Source organism: Glycine max, chromosome 2 (genome assembly GCF_000004515.6).
Source record: "Glycine max cultivar Williams 82 chromosome 2, Glycine_max_v4.0, whole genome shotgun sequence".
NCBI classification, from domain to species: Eukaryota; Viridiplantae; Streptophyta; class Magnoliopsida; order Fabales; family Fabaceae; genus Glycine; species Glycine max.
Window position 1 is genome coordinate 2,414,756 of NC_016089.4, and position 23,296 is coordinate 2,438,051.

The 23,296-nt window shown below is 33.4% G+C and overlaps 4 protein-coding genes across 8 annotated transcripts; 2 read left to right on the plus strand and 2 right to left on the minus strand.

The window, feature by feature from the left end:
* The first annotated feature begins 702 nt into the window (after positions 1 to 702).
* On the plus strand, positions 703 to 2,481 carry LOC100778263 (probable galacturonosyltransferase-like 9). Its single transcript, XM_003519744.5, has one exon. The coding sequence runs from the start codon at positions 1,012 to 1,014 to the stop codon at positions 2,146 to 2,148; it is 1,137 nt and encodes a 378-aa protein (XP_003519792.1). The 5' UTR covers positions 703 to 1,011; the 3' UTR covers positions 2,149 to 2,481.
* Positions 2,482 to 4,319: 1,838 nt separating this feature from the next.
* LOC100500154 (germin-like protein) lies at positions 4,320 to 5,198 on the minus strand. The gene has a single exon (NM_001250693.3). It carries the CDS (start codon positions 5,132 to 5,134, stop codon positions 4,472 to 4,474), a length of 663 nt encoding a protein of 220 aa, NP_001237622.1. The 5' UTR covers positions 5,135 to 5,198; the 3' UTR covers positions 4,320 to 4,471.
* Positions 5,199 to 6,213: 1,015 nt separating this feature from the next.
* Positions 6,214 to 11,254, plus strand: LOC100781467 (protein WVD2-like 7). Of its 5 annotated transcripts, none has more exons than XM_041010284.1 (10): positions 6,214 to 6,431; positions 6,585 to 6,673; positions 6,863 to 6,970; positions 7,218 to 7,907; positions 8,009 to 8,422; positions 8,555 to 8,619; positions 8,976 to 9,069; positions 9,192 to 9,263; positions 9,710 to 9,814; positions 10,698 to 11,254. In XM_041010284.1, exons 3-10 carry the CDS (start codon positions 6,926 to 6,928, stop codon positions 10,713 to 10,715), a joined length of 1,503 nt encoding a protein of 500 aa, XP_040866218.1. In that variant the 5' UTR covers positions 6,214 to 6,431; positions 6,585 to 6,673; positions 6,863 to 6,925; the 3' UTR covers positions 10,716 to 11,254. The 5 variants fall into 5 exon arrangements, with proteins under 5 accessions (XP_040866218.1, XP_014619981.1, XP_006574580.1 ...); XM_014764495.3 differs by having other exon boundaries at positions 6,263 to 6,431; positions 9,192 to 9,269; XM_006574517.3 differs by lacking the exon at positions 6,585 to 6,673 and having other exon boundaries at positions 6,381 to 6,431.
* Positions 11,255 to 12,061: 807 nt separating this feature from the next.
* Positions 12,062 to 15,043, minus strand: LOC100778804 (formin-like protein 8). Its single transcript, XM_014764488.3, has 2 exons — positions 13,647 to 15,043; positions 12,062 to 13,562 (listed from the first exon to the last, which is right to left on the minus strand). Exons 1-2 carry the CDS (start codon positions 14,849 to 14,851, stop codon positions 12,353 to 12,355), a joined length of 2,415 nt encoding a protein of 804 aa, XP_014619974.1. The 5' UTR covers positions 14,852 to 15,043; the 3' UTR covers positions 12,062 to 12,352.
* Positions 15,044 to 23,296: the final 8,253 nt, after the last annotated feature.

The following is a 23,296-nucleotide window of genomic DNA, read 5'->3' on the forward strand; positions in this document are numbered from 1 at the left end:
ACCGACAATTTTAAGAACTTACCATTTGGATGAATATTTTTAGCATAAGGCATTTATATCTTCTAGTACCAAAATTCATTCATGTATTACTTTTGATGCAATAGTAAGTAAGTGCTGAATTCAATTGGAAATCATACAGCTTATGACAGCAACAATATTTGGCAGGTAGCTGCTTATTACAAATCCACCTGTCCTTGTGGTCTTATAGTTGTATCTCGTGGATGGAAAGTTGTAACTCTTTTTCCCTGCACGACCAATACCCCATTCTCTTTAAATTTTCTTAATTACTATTAATTATTGTTTTTACAAAATCAATTCAATATACTACTACAAAATACTGTAGTAAACATACTACATGAGTATTGATTAACGCAGTTAATAGGGAGCGCGTAAGAGCGTTTTCAGACGCGTGAATCACATATCCATGCAAGTTACGCATTCGAATGATAATATTTTCCAAAATCGTTTAAAAGGAAATAAATAAATAAATAAATAATCATCATCAATAATGAAACAGATGGCAAAAGGAAAAGTAAAAGAAAGAGAAAAAAGAAAAGAAAACAAAATTCCTTGCTTAACAGCAGCAGCCAATGTGTTAAAACATGATAGGTCCCCTTCCCTTTTTTTGAGAGAGAAAAGAAAAAGAAAAAAATCAGAGACAGATAAAGACAGTGATGAATGAATGAATGAAAATAATATAATGAATCTAGTATAAGTCAGTCATAGATTTCTCTTTCTCAGAACTCCAACTCTCTCTCTTTCTCGCTCTGGAACTTCCCTCTCCTCCACCCTGGTTCCAGAGAAACCCAAAACCCAAAACCGATTTATCTTTGAACCGCACCATCAATACAAAAATAGAAAGAAAGAAAGTTTTCAAAACGCAAAAAATAGCCAAGAAACCAAAACAAGAAAAGAAAATGCCATTTTTTTCCTTCTAGCACCCAACAACAACAGCACCCCTTTTGTTTCCTTCCACCAAGAACCGATTTTGCCACCGACCCATTCCTCCAAATGCTTCTCCTCCGTCAAAGCGCCGTCGTTTCCTCCCTCATTCTCTGCTTCTTCTTCCCACCATTGCTCTGCCTCGGAATCCGCTCTTTCCCAACCACCGCAGACGACGGCGCGTTCTTCCACTACACCGAGGCGCCGGAGTATCGAAACGGGGCGGGTTGCCCCGTTTCGTCAACCCGAAATTTTCTTCCTTCATGCGACCCTTCTCTGGTCCACATCGCCATGACCCTCGACTCTGGCTACCTCCGCGGCTCCATCGCCGCAGTGCACTCCGTCCTCCGCCACTCCTCGTGCCCGGAAAACGTGTTCTTCCACTTCATCGCCGCCGAGTTCGACCCGGCAAGCCCACGGGTCTTAACCCGACTCGTCCGCTCCATTTTTCCTTCCCTGAACTTCAAAGTTTACATCTTTAGAGAAGACACTGTAATAAACCTAATCTCTTCTTCAATCCGACAAGCTCTAGAAAACCCCTTGAACTACGCGCGCAACTACCTCGGCGACATGCTGGACACTTGCGTGTCCCGCGTGATCTACCTCGATTCCGACGTCGTCGTGGTCGACGACGTCGGCAAGCTCTGGCGAGCAGCGATCACGCACGGACGCGTGATCGCCGCGCCAGAGTACTGTCACGCGAACTTCACGAAGTACTTCACCGACGAGTTCTGGAACGACCCTTTACTCTCGCGCGTGTTCAATACGCGCGAGCCTTGTTATTTCAACACTGGGGTGATGGTGATGGATTTGGCGAAGTGGAGAGAAGGGAACTATAAGAGAAAGATTGAGAATTGGATGGAGCTGCAGAGGAAGAAGAGGATTTATGAATTGGGTTCTTTGCCACCGTTTTTGCTTGTGTTTGGTGGGAATGTTGAAGCGATTGATCATAGGTGGAACCAGCATGGGCTTGGTGGGGATAATGTGAATGGGGTGTGTAGGTCTTTGCATCCTGGTCCTGTGAGTTTGCTTCATTGGAGTGGAAAAGGGAAACCTTGGGTTAGGCTTGATGAGAAGAAACCTTGTCCCTTGGATCGTCTTTGGGAGCCTTATGATTTGTATAAACAAGTGAAGGATAGTGTTAGAGATCAGAATTGGGGGTTCTCTTCTTCTATTTTGGTTGGTTATGCTCATGACTTGTTATGATGATGATGATGATGGTGGTGGTGGTGGTGATTCTTTGGTACATTTGTTGTTCGGAGATTATTTGCTAGCAGTGTACAGTACAAATTGGGTAGAAGAGAGATATAATTGGGGTTCTTCATTATTCTTTCTGTAGATTGTTTTTTTTGTTAAGGTGTCTAAATTCTTGTGATTTACAGAATATGAAATTAGGATTCTTTTTTTCTCTGCTGCTGGGGGGTTCCATCTCTTGGAACGATTTTGGTGGGTTGGGTTGAGTTTCTTTTGTATGGGACCATTGGTTGTAATGTGGCAACAAACAAAGTGCAGAATAACAGACAGTTGTTCAATTGTTTTTATTTGGATTAGGTTTCTATCATCCCTTTGTTTCCTTTCTTACCAGTGACTATTGCTCCTTCAAATGATGTACTGAGGTCACCATTAGACATTGAATGATGAAGTGAGAGGTCTTTGTTTGTTTTAACAGAAAGAAAACGATTTATTTGGTTCTTATAAATGGTCTTCAATTTAAATATAGAGTTTTTTTAGCAGGGCAAAATCACTGTAACTTTTTTTAATAAATTGCCACGAAAAACTGTTCAGGAATTAAACTTTATAATTTTTATATACAAAGTAAAATTTAAAATGAGACAAGTTAAAGGGGACTAAATGTTTAATTTTTGTTTGATGTATATCACCTTTTTGAAAAAAAAGGGTTAAAAAAGAAATTGGTAACTTAAGGTCAAGGTACATGTGATGGCACACTTGTCATGCTATGATTGAGAATTGATCACGGAATCACAGTGATTTTAAGGCTAAAGGAAGAAATAAAGTGCATATGAATGGTTAGTGCAAGTGCTAGTAGGTTCCCTCACGGTTGTTTCCTTTGCCTTCAGGAAACTGAAATGCCTAACCAAAGTGATCGTAAATTTCACTTATAGACAACTTTAGACCCCACACAGCTCATGTTATTTGGAAAGTTCTTCACGTAAGGATAAATCATTGCAAATTTTATCTTTGCTAGCAATTTTCTTCACAAGCGTCATGCCACGGACTCTTCTAAACTCTGAAGACTTCCATGAGAATCCAAGGAAGGCATTGATAGGAACTTGTATAAAGAATAAGAATAATAATAATAATATGCTGAATTATTGGTTTAAAAGTATGCTAATTTTTTTATATCCCTTCTTGTGAGTCATTTGTGTGGAGATGACTTGAGTGCCATGTGTATAACATGAAGTCATGACTTGCTATGCTGGTTTACAAAAGTTGACTAGATGAGGTGTACCGTTATAATGTCAGTTTCAAATGAAATTTTGCGTTTCCTTACGGAATATATATATATTTTTAATGTATGCTTACGGAATATTAAACTACAGGGGAAATTAGGATAATATAATTTGTAGCAAAACATGCTGGCAATTTGCAATTACATTATTTACAGCTTGTTTTCAACAAAAAAAAATAGTTCTATTAAACAATGATTGGGGAACATAAATTAAAATAGTTATTGCAGTGGTATAATTGTATAAACATTAAACAGTTTACAAAATAAAAACTTTTGCTTGATAGACTTTCGAATTTACACAGGTGACAGGACATTTCACTTTTATTTTTTTTTCAATGTTTTAGAACCATGAATTTCCTCCATTAAAATCGTAATACCTAATATGTTTTTTTTAATTCTTTTTGAGATAATAAGAAAAATGTCAAGTTAAAAGCACTAGTTGTCCAAAGAGATAGTGTTGGAGCCTTGGAGGAATAAACATTAAAATTCTTAGTACAAAACAAGTTGGCAATTGCCAATGGCATTATTTGGGTCATGTCTGCATAAAAAATGGCATCAAAAGAACATTTGAGGAACAAATGTAAAGTAGTCATTGCAGTTGTATAAACAGAGAAATAACTTTTGCTATGGAAGATTTCATAATAGGTACAGTTTATAGACATTCAAATTCACTAGACATTCACTTTTTCATTGTCCTTACAAGAAAGTGCCAGCTATTTAAGTTGTGTCAACAAATTAAAAATAAGAAAGCTGAACAATCCAATCAAAGAGGGAAAAAAGGACAAGCAAAGCATACTTGACTCCACAATAATATTCAATGCATGACTCAGATCAACCATCAGATTTTTAATTTGATTATTAAACATTGTAATGTGACATGACGGTTTGTATGTCTCTTTCTTTTCATTTTTAATAAATACGCAATCTGACATGTTAAATACGCCAATCTAATTCCAGGTTCCCACCTAGGATCCCAATCAAAATGCAATAAGAAATTAAGTATATTGGTAAAATGGTAACCATAATTGGATCACTTCCATCAACTGCATAGTCAATTAATCATCCTCCAAGGTTTCTACGAATAGTTTCCACTTCTCCTTTGGAAATTTGGAAAGCTTTCTTAAGAATGTCATCAGGAATAGGAGGCTTGCTAGCAAATGTTGCAAGTGATGCAATTTGTGCTCCTGGGTTCTGGCTATTGAGACCAGATATGGCTATTGCTGGTTCCCTTGAATCACTATTGAACAAGAAGTGGACCAGGCCCTTTGGGAACACAAATGACTCACCAGGCCTCAAGTTCTGGGTAAAGACACGGTTACTTGTGTCAACAAAGCCCACAAGAAGCAGGCCCTTTAGGCAAGTGGTAACTTCCGAGGCCCTCGGATGCGAGTGAGGTGGCACTATCCCGTTGCCCGCTATATCGACCCGGACCAGTACCAGGCCCAAGGTGTTAAGCCCAGGAAGATTAGCAGTGGTGGTGGCTGTGACACTGAAGCCAAATTGGTTACTAGTGTTGCCAGTTTTTGATAAAGCAGATGTGACAAAATGGGATGAGGAAACTTTATCTGGGTTAATGCAAGGTACCCCATTAATGAAAAAATTACTTTTGCTATCTGCAACACAATAATCTTGAAGTGGGTCAGGGTCGGGTCGGGTTTGACCCAATATAAGGGATAGAGTGAACCAAAAAAATAATGGGAGAGAGTGAAAATGGGTTCTCATTTTTGGCTATAATTGAAGAAACAAGTCAAAGGACAATAATATTTTATGTCCTATGTTGTAGAGTGGATTCTAACAGCATAAACCAAATCGTATATATACTAGCACACGAGGAAATAAGAGCAGGTGGTGGATGTTGATATTTGTTTAACTTTCATGTGTATTGTGGGGTGAGGTGATTGAGTAGCTTAAGAGCATAGGATAAGGGAGGGACAAAGGCAAAGCTTAAAGTAAATGTGATCAAGTCATATTAAGCCACACAAAAGGGGTGATGTCTACGTTCTATTTGACTGAAAATGAGTTGTGATTAATTAACATGGTGCATGCTTAGCATTCTCAGGCCAAGTTCAATGTTGCTAATCTCATTCTTTAATTGGGCTCGGGCTCATTTATATATAGACCAGCACTCTATAACTTAAAACGCTGTCGTTTGAGGTAGTAGGGACTAATACGGCATCGTTTTTTGTTCTTATTTGAGGTAGTAGGGACTAAGGACTATCACACTTTATATTATATGATATGATATAGCAATAAATTTTAGTTCAGCCAATTCAATCATGGTCCACATGTGACCCAAATGACATATAATAATAAATATTGAGACCCGTCACATGCAACCTTTCCACACGCCGCGCAAGTGTTCAGTTTTTGTTCATGTGGGCCTTCCTTCCTTGCCTTGCATTGCATGGTTTATCACTTGATCTGATCTAATTATCATCGCCTTGGGGTTATTGGGTCTCTTTCTTTGAACCATATAGTATAGAGATATTCAATAGTTTAATTGATGGAAAAATTTAAGGTGGTGACTTGTGATCTTTATTTATTATTCAATATTTTTTTAAATCAATGTAATAAGTTTATTTAGCTTCTCGATAGGATCTCAGTATTTCCACAAGTTTTTAGATTTTTCAGATCCATTATAAAATTAAGTTTTAGTTCAGAATTTAATTATACTTGTCTTTTTTCAAGTATATATTCTACAATAATGGAACACAAGTTTTCCCACAAACTTAACTGACGTGTGTTTGAAAACTGAGTTACACATTGCTATTTATTCAATGTTAAATGCATGGCTACTTTATTTTATTGAAGCTCTATAACTTGAGACAGCTAATCTCATTTATCTGTGTAATTATTTGTTAAAAAGGGTATAGTATAGTAATCTTTTTGTTCCCCTTTTAATTTTTTATTTTACATTGTACAAGGTTTTTTTCCCATCATCATTCTATGTCCTTTGGTTATGACCCCTGAACTGAAGTCCAATCAAAACTGATTCAACATTGGCCCTCTCTGGAAAGAGGTGGTACTTATTACCATTAAAAGTTAAATCTTCTTTTAGGAATGCAATCACATTATGTGATCTAGAGTACTCTGAAGTAACTTTGCAATTTGCTCTAGTTCTATGCTTTTGAGGGGATATTTGGATTGTTTATGATTGAATTTTTCTTCTTAGGAGTTTCCTTAAGTACCACAAGCAGACAAAGGACGTCGTTACTGTAGAAAAGTGAAGTAGAAATTAATGCAGAGGAAAAAAAAGAAAGAGTATTTCTCATCTTCTGATATTTTCTCACTCCAAAATCCACATGCACATGTCCCTGCTATTCCCTTACTCATGATTTGCTGCAAATTATTTTTAAGACTCTTTCTTTTTGTCCCATTGTGAGCATTCTTACTCCTGGTCTTTTCGGTGAGATATCCAGGAATGCTTATTCCCCAATTGCTTCTTTACAGGCCTTACTGTGCATAGCTTCTGTGTGTCTTTGGGGCTGTGGCTAAGTAGTAATTTTTACTTTCATGGGTGAATTTCTTGTGGATGCAACAGTGTTTGAAGATAAGAAGGTAAACCCCATTTTTCATTAAGGTTCTTTCATATTAGAAATTGATTTCTTTTTTCATTACAATTATTATTTGTTCCTTGCAAATCTGTCTTACTCTATGGTTGTTGGACTTGGATTGGATCACACCCCAATTTGTGACTGTTAAAATCCTGTGCTCTTTTTGGTGTTGTTTGTGAGTTGTCCTTGTGTTGGTTGTCTTCAATTATGAATACAAGTTTTTTGTTTTTTTTCCCATGATGTTGAAGCAGATGGGAGAGGGTGGTGCTGCTTCCAATCCTGCTTTGCAAGTGTCGGTTTCTTTTGGTAGATTTGAGAACGATTCCTTGTCTTGGGAGAGATGGTCCTCTTTCTCTCCAAACAAGTACTTGGAAGAGGTTGAGAAGTGTGCCACACCTGGATCAGTGGCACAGAAGAAAGCCTACTTTGAAGCACATTACAAGAAGGTTGCCGCCCGGAAAGCCGAATTGCTGGCTCAGGAGAAGCAAAGGGAGCAAGATTCTTTCGGATCACAAGATCATAGTGGAATAGATCTAAGTGGTAACACTGGTGCAGAACATGATGTATCCAACAACACTCAAGGTTCCAATGAAGGGGTTGAGCAAGAAGCCAGTTCTGTTTGTGAGATCCATAGGACTCATGTTAATGAATCTGTGGAGGAAGTTGCAGTTTCAAGAGATTACCAAAGTTCGTCAGTTGAGGTCGAGAACAAGGATTACCAAAGTTCATCGTTTGAGGTGGAGATCAAGGAACTGGAAAGTAGATCACATAGTTCCTACCAGATAGGTGAAGCTGAAGATGTATGCAAGAAACAAGAGGAAAGTCCGAACATTGAAGCTGAAGATGTGAAGGAAATTTCACATGTTGTGTACAAGGAGACAGGAAAGGCTTTAGAAGTTGAAGTAAAAGATGTGAAATTGGATCATCCAAAGGAATCTAAGGTTTGGTTTTAGTTCATACATCCATCAAATTCATGTTCTTTCTTAAAGGTTGGCTATTTGGTTACCCTGGTTTTTAACTTCTCATCATCTATTTTGGACAGGTTAAGTCTGTCAGTAAGGGTAGCAATGCAGCCAAGACTAAGAAAAAATCAATGCTACTTACTTCTAAGGCATCCCCAATTTCAGCACCAAGTTCAAAGCCTGCATTAACAACTCCTACCAAAACAGTGTCACCTGCTTCTTCAACTATAAAGAGAATTAGTTCTCCATCTTTGTCTAGGAGGCAAATTATTTCTAGCGGGGAGAGCAGAAAATTTGCTAACAAACCTTTGCACATGTCTTTGAGCTTGGCTCCAAGTAATCCTGATCCAGCTCGTCAAAGTACCATGAGGAGATCTTTAATTATGGAGAGAATGGGGGATAAGGACATAGTCAAACGAGCATTTAAGACATTCCATAACAGTTTCAACCAACCAAAAACTTCTGTTGAAGACAAATCTTTGACAAAGAAGCAGGTAATTGGAAAATCTTCATGGACAACTGTTCATTGTTGACAAATGTTTTTTTAATACAGTATAAATGGTTATACTTAAACTGTACAAAATCAGATTAATTAAAAAATGTTTTCCTCTTAATTTCCTGGGCAGGTTCCTTCAAGGGGGACTGTGCCAAAGGTTCCAACATCTACAACTTTGAGGAAAGAAAATGGACGGTAAATTTTTTAATCTGCACTGATAATGTGTTTTCATTACACAAGTTTCATTTCCTTTATGTAGTTTTCATAGTCCTTTTCTCTTTATGTCTTTCATTGTATTAAGATTACCAATTTACCATCTGATGAGATCATGTTTTTGTTGGTAGCTTTCTTTGGGAGAATTCTAACCAAGGAAACTATAGATAAACGTAGAATAGAGGAGGAAATGTAGGAAGTTATTGTTATAAAAAGTGATTCAAATATACTTTATAACTTGCGATTTTTTCTAACAGCATCTCTTGTAATTTTAATTGAAATTTCTCCTTAAGTTGAAATTTTCTGTATATGACCCTCTAGAAGTTATTTTTGAATAGGCCAACTAAGGTTGAGAATGTGGATAAAAGTGGAAATGCTCTACGAACTACTTTGGGCCCAAAACCTGACATTAGAGCAGAGAAAGGGAAAGAGGTTGGACTGACTCTTGATGTTTGCCTATTGCATTTTAGTGCCTGTAATACAAAGAATATTCATTAGACTATTAGAGTTTAACTGACTAAATTATGCTTTCTCACCTTTTGTTTCTTAATCAGTCTTCAAGAAAAATTGAAGAAAAATCTAACGCAAAAGGGGTGGAAAGAACGCGTCTTCAATTAAAATTGACGGTAAAGGTACTCTTCCATATTCCAAAATGTTTCTCTAGAAATGACTAGCATTTTCTACATTCCATCCTGATCCTGCCTATGGCTTCACTCAAGTGTGTCAGCATATATTTAGTGTATTAGAGATTATTGTTTAAAAATAGCATGTATAATGATATTAAGAAAAATGTCAGCAACACACTCTTTTGAACACATTCTCTATTATTAACTGAAATTTATTGAACATTACAAAAAAATATGGGTCTCACTTCTTATTTAATAAACTTCACTCATGAATTTATAATTTTTAATAAAATTTAACCAATAATAAAGAATGTGTTAAACAATGTGTAGCACTGATGGTACTAATATGTAGAATGGGAAATATTGGGTTATTAGATGGACATTGCTATTTTCATCTATATAATAAGCATAAATGGCTTTTCTGAACACTGTATGGCTCAACACAGGAGGAAAAAGAGGCAGAGATGAAAAGGCTAAAGCATAATGCCAAAGGCACACCCTCACCAGCTTTTTACCGTGGTCAAAAAGTAGTAAAAAGTCGTTCAGAAAAGGTACATGCTATGCATTTCATCTGATATATGTACCCTACATAAATTGTACTAGTTAATGTTTGCTTGCTGACTCTTTCTTACCTTCTCTTTCACTCTGTGGTAACAGCTGACTATTTCTTTTCTTTATATTTAATGCTATAAAGCAATATGAAAAACAACTATTATAGATCGCATTCTGTTTCTAGAGACACATGTGCAATGACTAAAATAATAAAACTTAACTTTTAATTGAAGCTAAAACTCGTGTTCCTCAACTTATAACTGGAGTCTGGTGATTGACAAACCTGTTTTTTGCTAGTTGTTTTGTTTTGCTGTAAGAATAAACCTGTTTTCTGCTAAATGAGCATAGTGGTTGGTGGGTCATACTAGAGATAACAATAAAAGTTCTTGTTTATATGATACATTCTAACAACATTTATAGGATTACGGTGCCATTAAGAATGTATGTTATCAATGTTTGCTGGTATATCTTGTCAGTAATTAACCTCTACTATTTCTCATCGAGCCATATAAATAATGTCCTTAGGTTTCCTAAATTCAACACACACAAACTCTAGCTGTTGAAGTTGGCTTCTGTTTTTTTTTTCCTTACAGACATTCATTAACTTTCCAGATTATATTCCCTTTTATTTTTTAGGATCAGATTATATTCCATTAGATGAGCTCTGAGGCATGATTTGTATATTACTTTAGAATTTTTTTGCAATGATGATATATAGTGCACCTTACTTTTAGAATATTGAGAGCTCTATAAATACCACTAATGTGCTATATCAATTATTTATACACATCAATATGTACCAAGGGGTGGGGTAACGCAAAAGATGTGATTAAAGGAAAGCCTATTCCATTAACTGTTATTGTGTCATTTCTACTCATGCAGGGTGATGCTAAAACTTAAAACCCTTGGTGGCCTCACAAGTGATAAAGGTAAAGAGAGAAGAAGGAGAAAAGAGGATAAACACCAGTCTGTTAGGTAGATCTGAATGCTCAGAGGAAATGTTTATGGAAACAGTTCAACCTTCAACGCTATGATATTCTTGTTCAGTAAGCAACAGCGGAGCAATCTTCTAGTCAAATATAGGATCTTATAAACATTGTGAGGAGTAGAAGGAAGGAGAGTGCATCATTGGTTGATGATAATTTTCTTCCTCGCACCCCCCTTTAGGCAATATGTTGGTTAGAAAATAATAATGTATAATGTATGTGATGTAAAATGTGCATATATCTCTTGTAATTGGTTGCATTATTTTTCTTCTCTACCTGTCCTATGGGTGATTGATATGGTTTTTAACGTGTTGTAGACCATGTATGATGTATCTCTAAGAGTTCAACTCACCCATCTCTCCATTCACATGCAAAGATGCAAGACTTTGTTACATTGGGAAACATGATTGAAGAATTTTCAGAATCAAAGAACAAGACTAATTAAGTGGGTTACACAATGCAGATTAATTTCAGTATCAAGTTTGACATATGTTCTCTGCAATATACACTAACGGAAAAACTCTTATGCTAGCATATTGAGTATTTGAACAATTGTACAGATAGGCATAGGCTCTCCTTTTTCCTTTTGTTTTTCTTAATGTCCTTGCTTTTTTACCCCTATATTTTGTAGTTGAATATAAAGGAAAAAGAAACTGTTAATGTAGTTGTCTAATAATACTTTTGCATGCACCCAAAATGCATGTATAAGAAGGAGGGTACAGTTGTCACTGAAAAGTTAAAATCACACAACCTTTATAACAAAGAGGAAACTTGCTAAAAGAAACTTGCAGAAATAATTGTCAGTAGGAAGTTAATTTATGAATGTTTTCTGATGCAAACTGAGAGCTATGCATCTAAGATAGTAATGTCAAATTTGTCGTGTATTTTGCAGAAGCAAATCTGATTCATTGTCTTGATGAGTTGAGTTAAAAGAAAATCATTGATGTCATGAGTTCCTGTGGTCCATCCTTTCAACTCTGTTCTATTAGTTCAATGCATTAGATCTAATTAAAAGAACATCCTTTCATTGAACTTGCAAATACAGTAGAAAATGAAAAGAAACGGAACATGTTATGGACTTTTCTGGCTGATGACAGAAGAATCTAAGATCTATATATACACGAGATTTGAAAATGCTCAAGAACAATATTTCTCTGTACATGTGACACGTACATTTTAGAGGTTAAAATTTGAAAAAATGTTAGCGTTTCAAGAATGGTTTTAGCTTCTGAATTTGCCAGACACAAGCTGACCCATATCAATGCAAAAGCACACACTGCTTTCACAGTATTTCTAAACCTCCAATGGTTGGCACTTAACAGCACAAGGTCCTCTCTTATGAGCCACCACAAATTGGGACCTATGTCATTCATATCTTGAATGGAACAAAGCAAGTAATGTTTTCATTTTGAACTCTGACTTTTAGCACTTCAGCTCCAATATGCAAATGGTCCAATAGAAAAAAGTTGAATGAGTTAGGCCAATCCTTGACTTCGATGATCTGCTATGTTAAATCTCCAAAGTCCATTGTGCTGGAACCTCTGCAGACTATTACAAAGATGTCTTTGTCTTTCTCTTCTGCATGTTACGAGCAATCTCAATGCATGCTTGATCAACCATTCCCAGAAAATCCTTAACTATGACAAATAGATAAAGAGGGTTTTCTGCACTCTCTTTTGAAGATCCTCCTTGATAATAATCTGTTGTTCTTTTGACAAGCTGCATTACCCTTGTTTGCTCCTCCCTCACTAATCTAAGTTCCTCCTCAGCATTTTCAAGAAAATTGTTCATTTCTCTCACAAAGTTGCCTCCTTTGTCATTTCCACACTGGGAAACAAGTTCTCTAATCTCAACAATCCTAGCTGAGAGTGATGAGATTGAACCAACAAAACTTTTGTAATCTGTAACCGCAGCTTTCCTTAAGTTGGAAAACTCGGAACTGATCCCTCCTACAACTGGCAATCCTAGTGTTATGTATTCCCTTTGCCTTTGTTCATTTGAAACAGCAGAGTTTTGAGAGTCCACACTGCTGTTGCTGTTCCTACTGCTACTACGGCTCAAACTGTGATTGCGGTTAAGAACAGCGCGTTTTCCTTCCGCACGAACTACTTCTTCAACCACAAAGCGAAGCAATGTGGTTTTTCCATCAGTACTCTTGACATCAGAGAGCTTTCTGAGAGAAACCAAGTTGAAAGCTTGAGCATTGCCCCTTTGAGTGCCTGCATTCATGCGATTTCCGGCCTTAAGCACTGCTTCAAGAAGCTTCACAAACATTCCTTGGTTTCGAAGCTCCTTGCACCCCAGTGCAAGTGTCTGCAGAAACTCCTTGATTTCTACAATCTCAGAATCATAATTCAACCTGAATAACAAAGCATTCAAGCGCTTAAATGCCGAAGGAACTGCTCTGAGGATGTGATGTAGGAAAGATTCAGCTGCAGCAAGTTTTGAAGGGTTTCCTTCATATGCAACTATAAGTGTTTGCTCTTCTTCTGTTGGGGCTACTCTACCAAGCTTTTCGATGGTGTCTGCATTAAGGCCTTGACCATCAATGAGTGCTTCAATAATTTCTTTGCGCGAGACCGCCAGAGACTTCAAAACAATAGCAATGTTTTGTGATTTTCTGGGGTCAAGAATGAAGGTATTCACTGATGGAGCCAAAGCATCCCTGCTAGGACTCATTGAATTATTTACTTTTGGGGTACTGTCATTTCGGTTGGCAGCCACTAACCCGAAAAGAGCTTCCATAAGATCATCATCAACCCTGATGTTTAAGAAGTCATCAGCTAATGCTAAAATGTAGGAATCAAAATTTAGATATTTAGAAAATCTAGTGTATTAGAATTACCTGAAAGAACCTCGGTCCATTTTGTCCCATACCATAGAGTGATCAAGGTTGGTAGTCACCTTATCCCAATGTAATGGCTTCAGTTTTACCTCAGGTGAAGTGTTGCCTTCTTTACTTGTGGTACTTGGTGTTCTTTCAATAGGGGTAGGTGGTGGTTTTGATGATGACTTCAAACCATGTGCCTTTGGTGGAGGAGGAGGTGGTGCTGGACTCTTTCTAGGAGGAATTGGTGGAGGAGGTGGTGGAGGCGTTGAGCTCTTTTTAACTGGGATTGGTGGAGGAGGAGGCAGAGGCAGTGCTGAGCTTTTTATACCCGGGATTGGTGGTGGAGGAGGAGGTGGTGCTGGTGCTTGATTATTTCTATCAGGTATTGTTGGAGGCGGAATTGGTGGTGCAGGACTTGACGTGTTTGGAATTGATGAGAAAAAAGTGTTGAGTGGTTTTGGTGATGAAGGGGTAAAGGGTGGAGAAGATAGTTGAGTAGAAGAGCCTCCAATTGATGAAGGAACACTGGGAGGAGGAGCAGGAGGTGGAATTCTCATGATTGTATATGACTGTTCTGGAAGAAATATATTCATGTGAGATGCTGAAGATCTGTCTCTAAGCAGAAGAGTTTCTTGAATGGACTCAGATCTTTTCCCATTGTTCCCCTCATGATCATCTTCTATTTTGTCTTCGGTGCTATCCAAAACCTCCCTTTGGAAATCCTTGTCAGGTAATTTCTTACCTTCGAGTTTTCTCCAGTAAACCACATCCAAACCATCATCATCAACAATTAGTCCCTTGACGTTCCCTTCCATTCTCTTGAACACGTCTACCTGAGGCACAACGCGCCTATCCACAGCGGAAGCAGTGTTGTTTTTGGCCTCCTTTCTCTTCCTTGCTCTGAAGCACCTTTGAACCAAGAAGAAAATCAAACCAGAAACAACTAGAGTACCTGCTGCTGTTGCAGCCACCGCTGTTCCGATCTTACTGCTTGATGAAGAGGTTTTTGATGCAGCCACTGGTCTTGGTGATGGTGGTGATGCTTGTGGCTTTGGTTGTGCCTCAGGAGGTTGGATTAGGAGGGGTGGTTTGGGTGTTTGAATTGGATAAAATGTTTCAATGTTCTGAGGAGTATTGGTCTGGCAATAGCATGTTGGTATTGGAAAACCTTGTAAAACAAAAAGGATCACAAGAAGAAGAAGCATCATGTTCAAATACATGAATGCTGAGGAACAAAGATTACAACTACAATGATTTTTCCGATACAAGAAATGTTATTGTAATTTTTCTGTCTGATGTTCATTGCAAGTTTTGTCCTTTGTCTTGTGCTATTGGTTTTGCTCGCTGAATATTTCAATAGAAGTAAGCAGTAAAAAATATTATTAGCCTTCCCAGGTGTATTCAATTTTCTCATGGCAATAGCCAACATGACCCTCTTGAATTAAATAAATTGTGCAGGTTTTTAGGGGATGGTTTTGTCATTTGGCACTTTCATTAAAGATTTGGTCACCCTTGGAAATGTGGAAACTGCTATATAAAGTCAAACATGCTTATTAAGGTACAGGTTTGAAGTGGTACAATCATGATTCAAAGGTTTTTTCAAATGGCATAAATTTGTCGTACATTAATATCGAAAATTTGACTTAGCTTTTATGTACAAATGTGATTAGGAAATACTACTTCTTAAAATGTGAGTTGATATACTATTGATTTTAAAGGCTTAAAATAAGAAGAAACGAAATGGATACCAATTCCATTGTAAAACTTTTAGCAAAGGAATGGTTGACTCAAGAGGCTCACCGATCTTGTTTGACTTAATGGTCTTTCTAAGGCCAACCCCATACTGAATATTCTGTATTCACTATTCAGTATTGAAGTGGCCTAAAAATATGGTGAAGTGGTTGGACAATGCAAATATGATGGCATCCCTTATGGACCTAGCTTCTTTCTCTACTCCCTCACTCCTTTCCTGTTTATAATATTCAGATTCTTAATTATCATGATGAATGAAAATAGTTAATTTAGTCAATAATAATAAATATATCTTAAATTTATATATATATTTTTAAATTATTATTGTTATTAATATTTTTTTTTTCTCTTCTAGTTATTTGTTAATACATTTTTTCTTTTATTTTAATCATGAATATTTCTAGTCTAAAAATAATTAATATATGGAATGTTATAGATTGAGTCTTAAAAAAAATCATTTATATTATAAATAGGAATAAAGTGAGTATTTTTTTAAAAATAGTATGTGTATTTTTTGTTAATATTAATAAAATGAATGGTCAAATATATTTAATGAAATTATGATTGAAAAATGAAATATATTAAATATCATAGCTAATTGAAGTAATTTGTTAAATATTTTGTTAATTTTTTACTATTAAACATATTTTATAAAGCAATTATTTTAAAAATAATAAAGTTTTTAATGTATATATATGTTCGTTTAAAATACATATATAGCATCTATTAAATTTTATAAATATATTAGCAATGCTCCATCATGCATTGTTCAATTGATTATGAATGAAAAATCGTAATTATATTTCTGTCAAAAAAAATATATATTACGTTTATTAAGTATCATAACCAATACTCTATTACAAGTAAAATTGACTTCTTAATATATACAATTAAATACTATATTTACTAATATGTAGTAAATTATTAAGTATAAAAATAATAAATACATCACTATATATGTTTATAAATTTATATAAAAAATATTTTTTAATGTATATATGTTAAGGGTTAATAAATTTTATACTAATTACATTTTATTTAATTTTAATAAATATATTATTTAATAAATGTCATAATTAGTATGTATCGTAATTAATATATTCTAAAAAAATTAATAGTATAATAAAATCAAATATTATATATTTATTAAATATTATATGCAATAAAATTATTAATGATAAAATTTAAGATATAAATCATATTATATATATATATATATATATATATATATGTTAGATTTCAAATTTTTTATTTCAAAATATGTTTTATCAAATAATTTTCCAAACAATAAAAATAGTAAAAAGGTAATGTATTAAAACATATATTACATTTATTATATTTAATAAATATCACATTTAATATATTATTGATAAAATTGAATATCCAATAACATTAAATTGTGTATTTATTGAATATATATGTAGTAAAGTCATTGAGTATATAAAAAAATAAAAATTTATTAAAACATACATTACATTTGTTAAATTTAATAATAAATAGTTTATTAGGAATGTATTTTTAGTGTAAAAAATTATATAGTTAACTAATAAACATATTTGGAATTACTATATTTTTTTCTACATTTATAATCTTTTTAATATTATATTAATATATTTGGAATTTTTATTTTGGAATTATGTTTTATAAGCTAATTTTTTAAACCATAATATAAATAAAAATAAATAATATTTTTGTATAATATATATATATATATATATATATATATATATGTATGTATGTATGAAAACTGTATGTTGAATAAACATATACTATAGTTATTACATTCTAAAAAATGTGTTATGTCTAAAAAATTGATTTTTTTTCGCCAACTTTTTTGTGTGGTTGGGTTGAAGTGATGGTGGACTTTAGGGAAGGTTCCAGTTTGAAGGGGCTACTTTTCGGGTTCTGGGGTTTGAGATTTTGGGGTTAATTTTGTGGTGTTCGAGATGCAAGCCAATACTGAGTTCGAGGAAGGAGAGACTTTCTTCTGTTATAAGGATGATGATGACGACGACAACATTGACCTTGATTCTCTCTCTTACATTGTAAGGGTTTACTTCAAATCATAAACAAGTTCAATGTTTTTCTGGTTTGGTTTCTCTACTCTGATTTTGCACGCAAATAGGACAAACAAGTGAAAATCATTTAGTCCCACAATGATGCTATCATGTCACTAAGCATGAATTTTCAATTCATCAATGTGTTTTGTTCCTGGGGGAATATAGGGAATTGAGCAGTTGCTGAAATTTTTATGATTAAACAAACTTATGTTTCGGTGTTGGAAAAGAAATTCAGCACTATAATCGTAAAGATTTTGAAAAATAATGTATTGGTAACTGACAAACAAAGGTAATCAATCCTAGAAAACTGCTAATGCATACAATGAATCATTTACAGTTTGTTCTGGGAGAAGAATATTACCTGCCAATTGAATGATATAAATAGTGATAACTGTTGAATTCTTGTTGCTGGGCTTCATGGTGCCTGTCGTGATGTTGTTTCATTCCTAGTTTTTTTTTTAGCTAATGCAATTTTTGCTTTAATCAATGTCCTCTTGATTAAATTTCATCTTCAAAACAATAGGACTAATAATTTGCTTCCTGTTCTATTCAAGGATGAGAGGATTCAGCATGCTCAGGGTCATTTTCGAAAGGAATTTGAAGGAGGTGTTTCTGCTGGCCGTTTGGGTAAGTGACATGCAGAGGACATTTTTTGAAAGACAAATAATTTGTCACATAGTTTATGTGACACTAAAATTATCAATAATACATTTCACTAACGGTGTTACTTTTAAATTTAATAACAAATATTATTTTATAAAATTTATGCAAAGATAGAGATTATATTTTACATTAGATAGGGACTAATTTGTAAGAGAGGTCAAAAGTTAGGAACTAAAATGTCTATTTACTCTTATATTTATTAAGTATGACAAAGAGGAGAGGGGTATATACTTATTCCATAAATTTTATTTAGACCACAAATTGGAGCTTTGACTAAGTCAAATTGCCTATTAGATTGTCTATGCAATTAACTTGGTCTGGTCTAGTGTGACAAAATTTAACCTTAGTGGTTCTATGGTTAAATCAATGACTTAGTTCGATTAAACAAATGAACTAGTTTTGTTGAACCAAAGTCAATAATATTTTTTGAAAAATGCAAAATTTAATGAAAAAATATAGTACACTCAAAGATTAAACTAATGACCTAAAATTGATTTAGTGGATCAACTTATCACCAAACTATCATGATTAATTGTTAAACTTATGATACAGTTAATACATCTACTTATATTTTTGGTTGCTTATATTGATTTTTGTGATTCAACTACTGACCCACTACAAGTGATTCATTCATTGTTGTAAAATCTAACTATGGATAATAAGATATATTTGTGTCATGTGATTTTTATTCTTCTTCACACTATAATTATGACTATTGCCAATATCACCGCTACCGCCTCAGTCACCTTCACCACCATTGGTGTTGTTGCTCTCATCACTATTATTATCATTTTCGTCACAGTTGTGATTCTTATTATTATTATTGTCACCATCATTATCGTGGTTTCCAAAGCTTGCAAGTTTGATGTATCTTAGTCCAAGTATGGACCCAACAATAAGTGACACCTAAAATAATTTTTAAAAGGTTTTTTATATTTTAAATGAGATATATATATTAGGTCTTTTTGTCAAAATATGTGATCTTTTTTCAACATGTATGACCTTTTTTCCTTATAAAAATTAATGAATATATTTTTTTTAGATAAATCTAAAGTTTAAACTTTAGTTCCTTTAAGACGAGATACTCAATATAAACCTCTTGAGTGACTTAAAATTTCTCATAAGTGAATATGTTAAAGAATATGTTGCATATAAACAAGTAAAAAGAATTCCTATATATGAAATAATATTTGCATTTTATTCTACCTTTATGATTCCCAATTAATATTAGAAGACTCGTCATAATTTTTCATTTTCATTCAGATCATGAATTTTAGCAACTTTGTATAATTTGACTTGAGAATGGAGAAGGACAATTTTTGATTATTTTTATTCTAGATGATGACCTCCAAACCACCGAAAAGAGAAAAAGGAAATTAATATAGGTTTTCCTCAACTAATATTTTAGTTTTGCATCTTGATTTGATTAGTTTACAATTACAACGAGATTTTTATTTTTATACAAATTGAGTTGCAGGGTGAAAGTGTCCTACAATTACAAATAATGTATCAGGCAATTTTTTTTAAAAGGTAATTTTATTCTAGAATCTAGATGATGACCCCAAAAGGCCAAAACTACCTAAAACGAAAATAATGCATAAGGCTTTAAATTTCCCTCAACAATCAACGTACCACTTTTCTAGTTTTGTCTTAATTAGTTTACAAAGAATCGTTTACTTTTTAGTTTTTACACATTGAGCCTTAGGGTGAAAGTGCGACACAATTTCAATTATGTGTTCGATATATAATTATGAATGAACTTCAATCTGATTTACACAAGTTAAAATTCAGACGAGGTCACAGAATGGAGACTGGAAACCCAAATTAATGGTGGTGAAAAAAGAAAAACTTCCCTCACTAATATCTATGGCCATAGATTAATTCCAGTTTTCAACCAAAAAATAAATAAATTATCGAGTTTGTTAAATATGGGGGAAAGTGTCTTTGAATTTTATGAATACAGTATGTATATAGTACTATAACTTTGGGAGGCGACCTAAAAGTTTGGACAAATCAATAGGGAAGTTTAGTTATGATGCCTGCCTAACTAAATATCTTTTAGTCAGAAAATGGGTTTGGTACTTTAACAACTCTTAAAGGAGACTTATCGTTCAATTTGCTAGTTTTTAGTTCATAATTCAGATGAAGTTAGAGTTATATTCTATAATTAATATCTATATAATTGAAGCTAAAAGGAAGAGCATGGAAAACAATGGACTTTTTTTACCAAAATAATTAAATAAATAAATTATTTACTTAAATAATACATAGAAAAGTATTTATCTAAATTATATAAATTATTGTAATGTAGTAAGTGAGAAATTGGTTTTCCTAAACTGATTTTTCTCCTACATTTTTTTACGTAATTAAGAAATTGGTCCCCGGGAAATCACAGTTATGAAATTTATTCCCAAGAATCATTTTCTTAACTAATTTTTTGTTTTTTTTTTTATGTTTTTTATTTGTTTTAAATTTTTTATTTATTTTTTCATTAATTTATAAAAAATATTTTTTTTTTGCATATGTTCTTAGTTAATTTTATATTATTTTTTGTTTAAAATTCTTTCCAAGCCTTTTTATTGTGTTGTCAATTCCACACACAAATTATTTCAAATTAATTTAATTAAGAAAAACACTTGTAATCCATTTTTATAAAATACTATTTTTTTTAAAAACAATTAATACTTAAATGAAATATTTAGAATTGGTAACATAATTTGAAACTAAACATACCTAAAAGAAAAGATAAAATCAAGTATTTAAAATCAAGATGAAATAGGATGAAATATTTGGTTAATAATTGTTATAACTTTATTCTTTAAGTACTTAAAAAAAAAATCGAATCCCAATAATTGGTCGTGCTATTGTTACAAGTAGGTGGCTGAGTGGTGTGACTTTGGCTAATTCCACGCACAAAACTTGCTTCAATTTTGCCATTATGGTTGCTGCATCCCCACCAATCTCTCTCCAGCATCATCATATCCCGGTCACCTAGTTAATACAGCACTGACCAAAATATTATTAATGGCTATGACTGTTAACTGTAGATTGATTTATATTTATATATTCCCCAAACACAAGACACGAGTGGATTGACTAAGGGATTCAACTTTCATTGAAGATTTTTATGTTTAATTCAATTTCTAATATTTAGTTGGGTTCTCAATTAGCGAGATGTATGTGTTAGAAACCAGACTCTAACTAAATAATAATTGTTGGTAATGAGTTATGCTTACCTCGATTTGCTTTTTTCGGTCTACTTATTGGAGTACTTAGTTTTGCGTTGTGTTGTAATCTTATGCGTGTCGAAGTATAAGCTAGTACTATTACAAGTACGTTATAGTTGTTTTTAATAAAACTTTACCATGCATCTTGTAAAGGAACAAGATTACCATCTTAGTATTGTTGAGTCCGATCACCTAGCAGCAATTAACCTTCTCAAGAAAGGTGTATTTCCAAGACATCCAGATCAAGAGATGAGAGATCCACTACTCCTACTCAAGTTCAGTACGTGGTATATCATGACCATAAAGAAAGTAGATCAAACTGTTGATAAGCTTGCTAAATTCAGCTTCACCCTTTCGGTGTCTTATCGTTCTTTTTTTACCCTTGATTTTATTTGCAATGCTTTATTGGCAAATTGTTCCAATGTTTCTTTCCCTCATAGATTTTGGTTGTTAATAAATCCCTTATCCCTTATTCTCTCTCTCACACACACAAGAAAAAAAAAGAAGCTACAATTCGTAGCTTATATGTCATTTCTAAGTTTACCGTGATTTTATCCTTGTATATGTTCAAACACACACTTATATTAATTATTTAGTAACACAGAGAAAGGAAGGATAGTGTAATGGAAACAGTGAATTATTAATGAGGTTTAATAAAAGTTAATGGAGTCGTCTCTCTTGTAATTAGTGAAGTCTCACATAATTTGACTGGACAAATCAGTCTTTTAAAAGGATCTCAAAATCTTTACCTTTTGGTTCCCCAAGTTTTTTTTTAAAAAAACTTATGTGTGGCTGTGATACCGAAGAATATTATATACAGAAAACCCAAATAAACTATTGTGTTTTTAAATATTAAAAAACGATTTTAAAAATCATATATTCTTTCAAGTAATTTTATAATTTAAACATAAATAAAATTATTTTTTTTATATCAAAATTTCAAATGCCAATTATAAAATAAATAAGCATATACTAGTATAATATTTCATAATTAACGATGCCAACAATCTATACATGTGCAGAATCATAACAAATCTTAAAAAAATGAAATTGGACAGGAAATAAATGTACGTGACTGATAATTACCTGGACAAATTTAATAAATATAGATTATACCTATTTTTTTTATAATTCTCCTTGTTAATATATTTTTTTCATCAGTAAAAATCGAAAAAGATAACAAAAGGATTTACAACGTAACTAATGTATAACTGATATATAGAAGTTACCTAAAAAAAAAAAAGAACTGATATATAATTTTTTTTAACTAAAATTCTACTTGCCATTTAAGTCACCGTTTCGGGAAGACTCTCGGACACTAATAGAAAAAAAATTATTTTTTTGTAAACGTTATAATCTAAATTTTTTATGAGTAATTTGTATTATTCTTTAAAATTAAAAAGATGTTAATATATGTGTTAACTCTATTTTGGCTCCCATTAAAAAATTATAAAATCGTGTATCAGTTAAATGCTGGCCTTCTAATGCTTCATGCATATCATCTTTTTTTATATTTTAATTGGAGGTGTTTCTCAATTTGAAAGCCAAGCGTTACTCTGCCATTAATTAGATAATCATTTCATCATACATTTCAGTAAAAAAATACTTATTTTGCGCATCATATCTTAAATTATAATTGTTTTTTTCTATAAAGAGTTTTTTTTTATTAAGGAATTTTAACTCAATTCGTCAAGTAGGGTATATAAGTGTGGTAATCAGCGTTAATGCTCACGGATAGAAAAAATTAATTTTTATTTCATTCTTTAGGTATGAGATTTATTTTTATATGGTGTATTAAAGTACTCCCCACACATTTTATTATGAATTCAAACCCTTAAATATTAAAGTCCTTCAACCGCTGAAACAGTTTGAACTTAATTAGTATTTGACACACTATAAACTATAAATAGTTTTGAAAACGTTAAGCATTGACTAAGGATATTATTGAGTTATTATATGAACA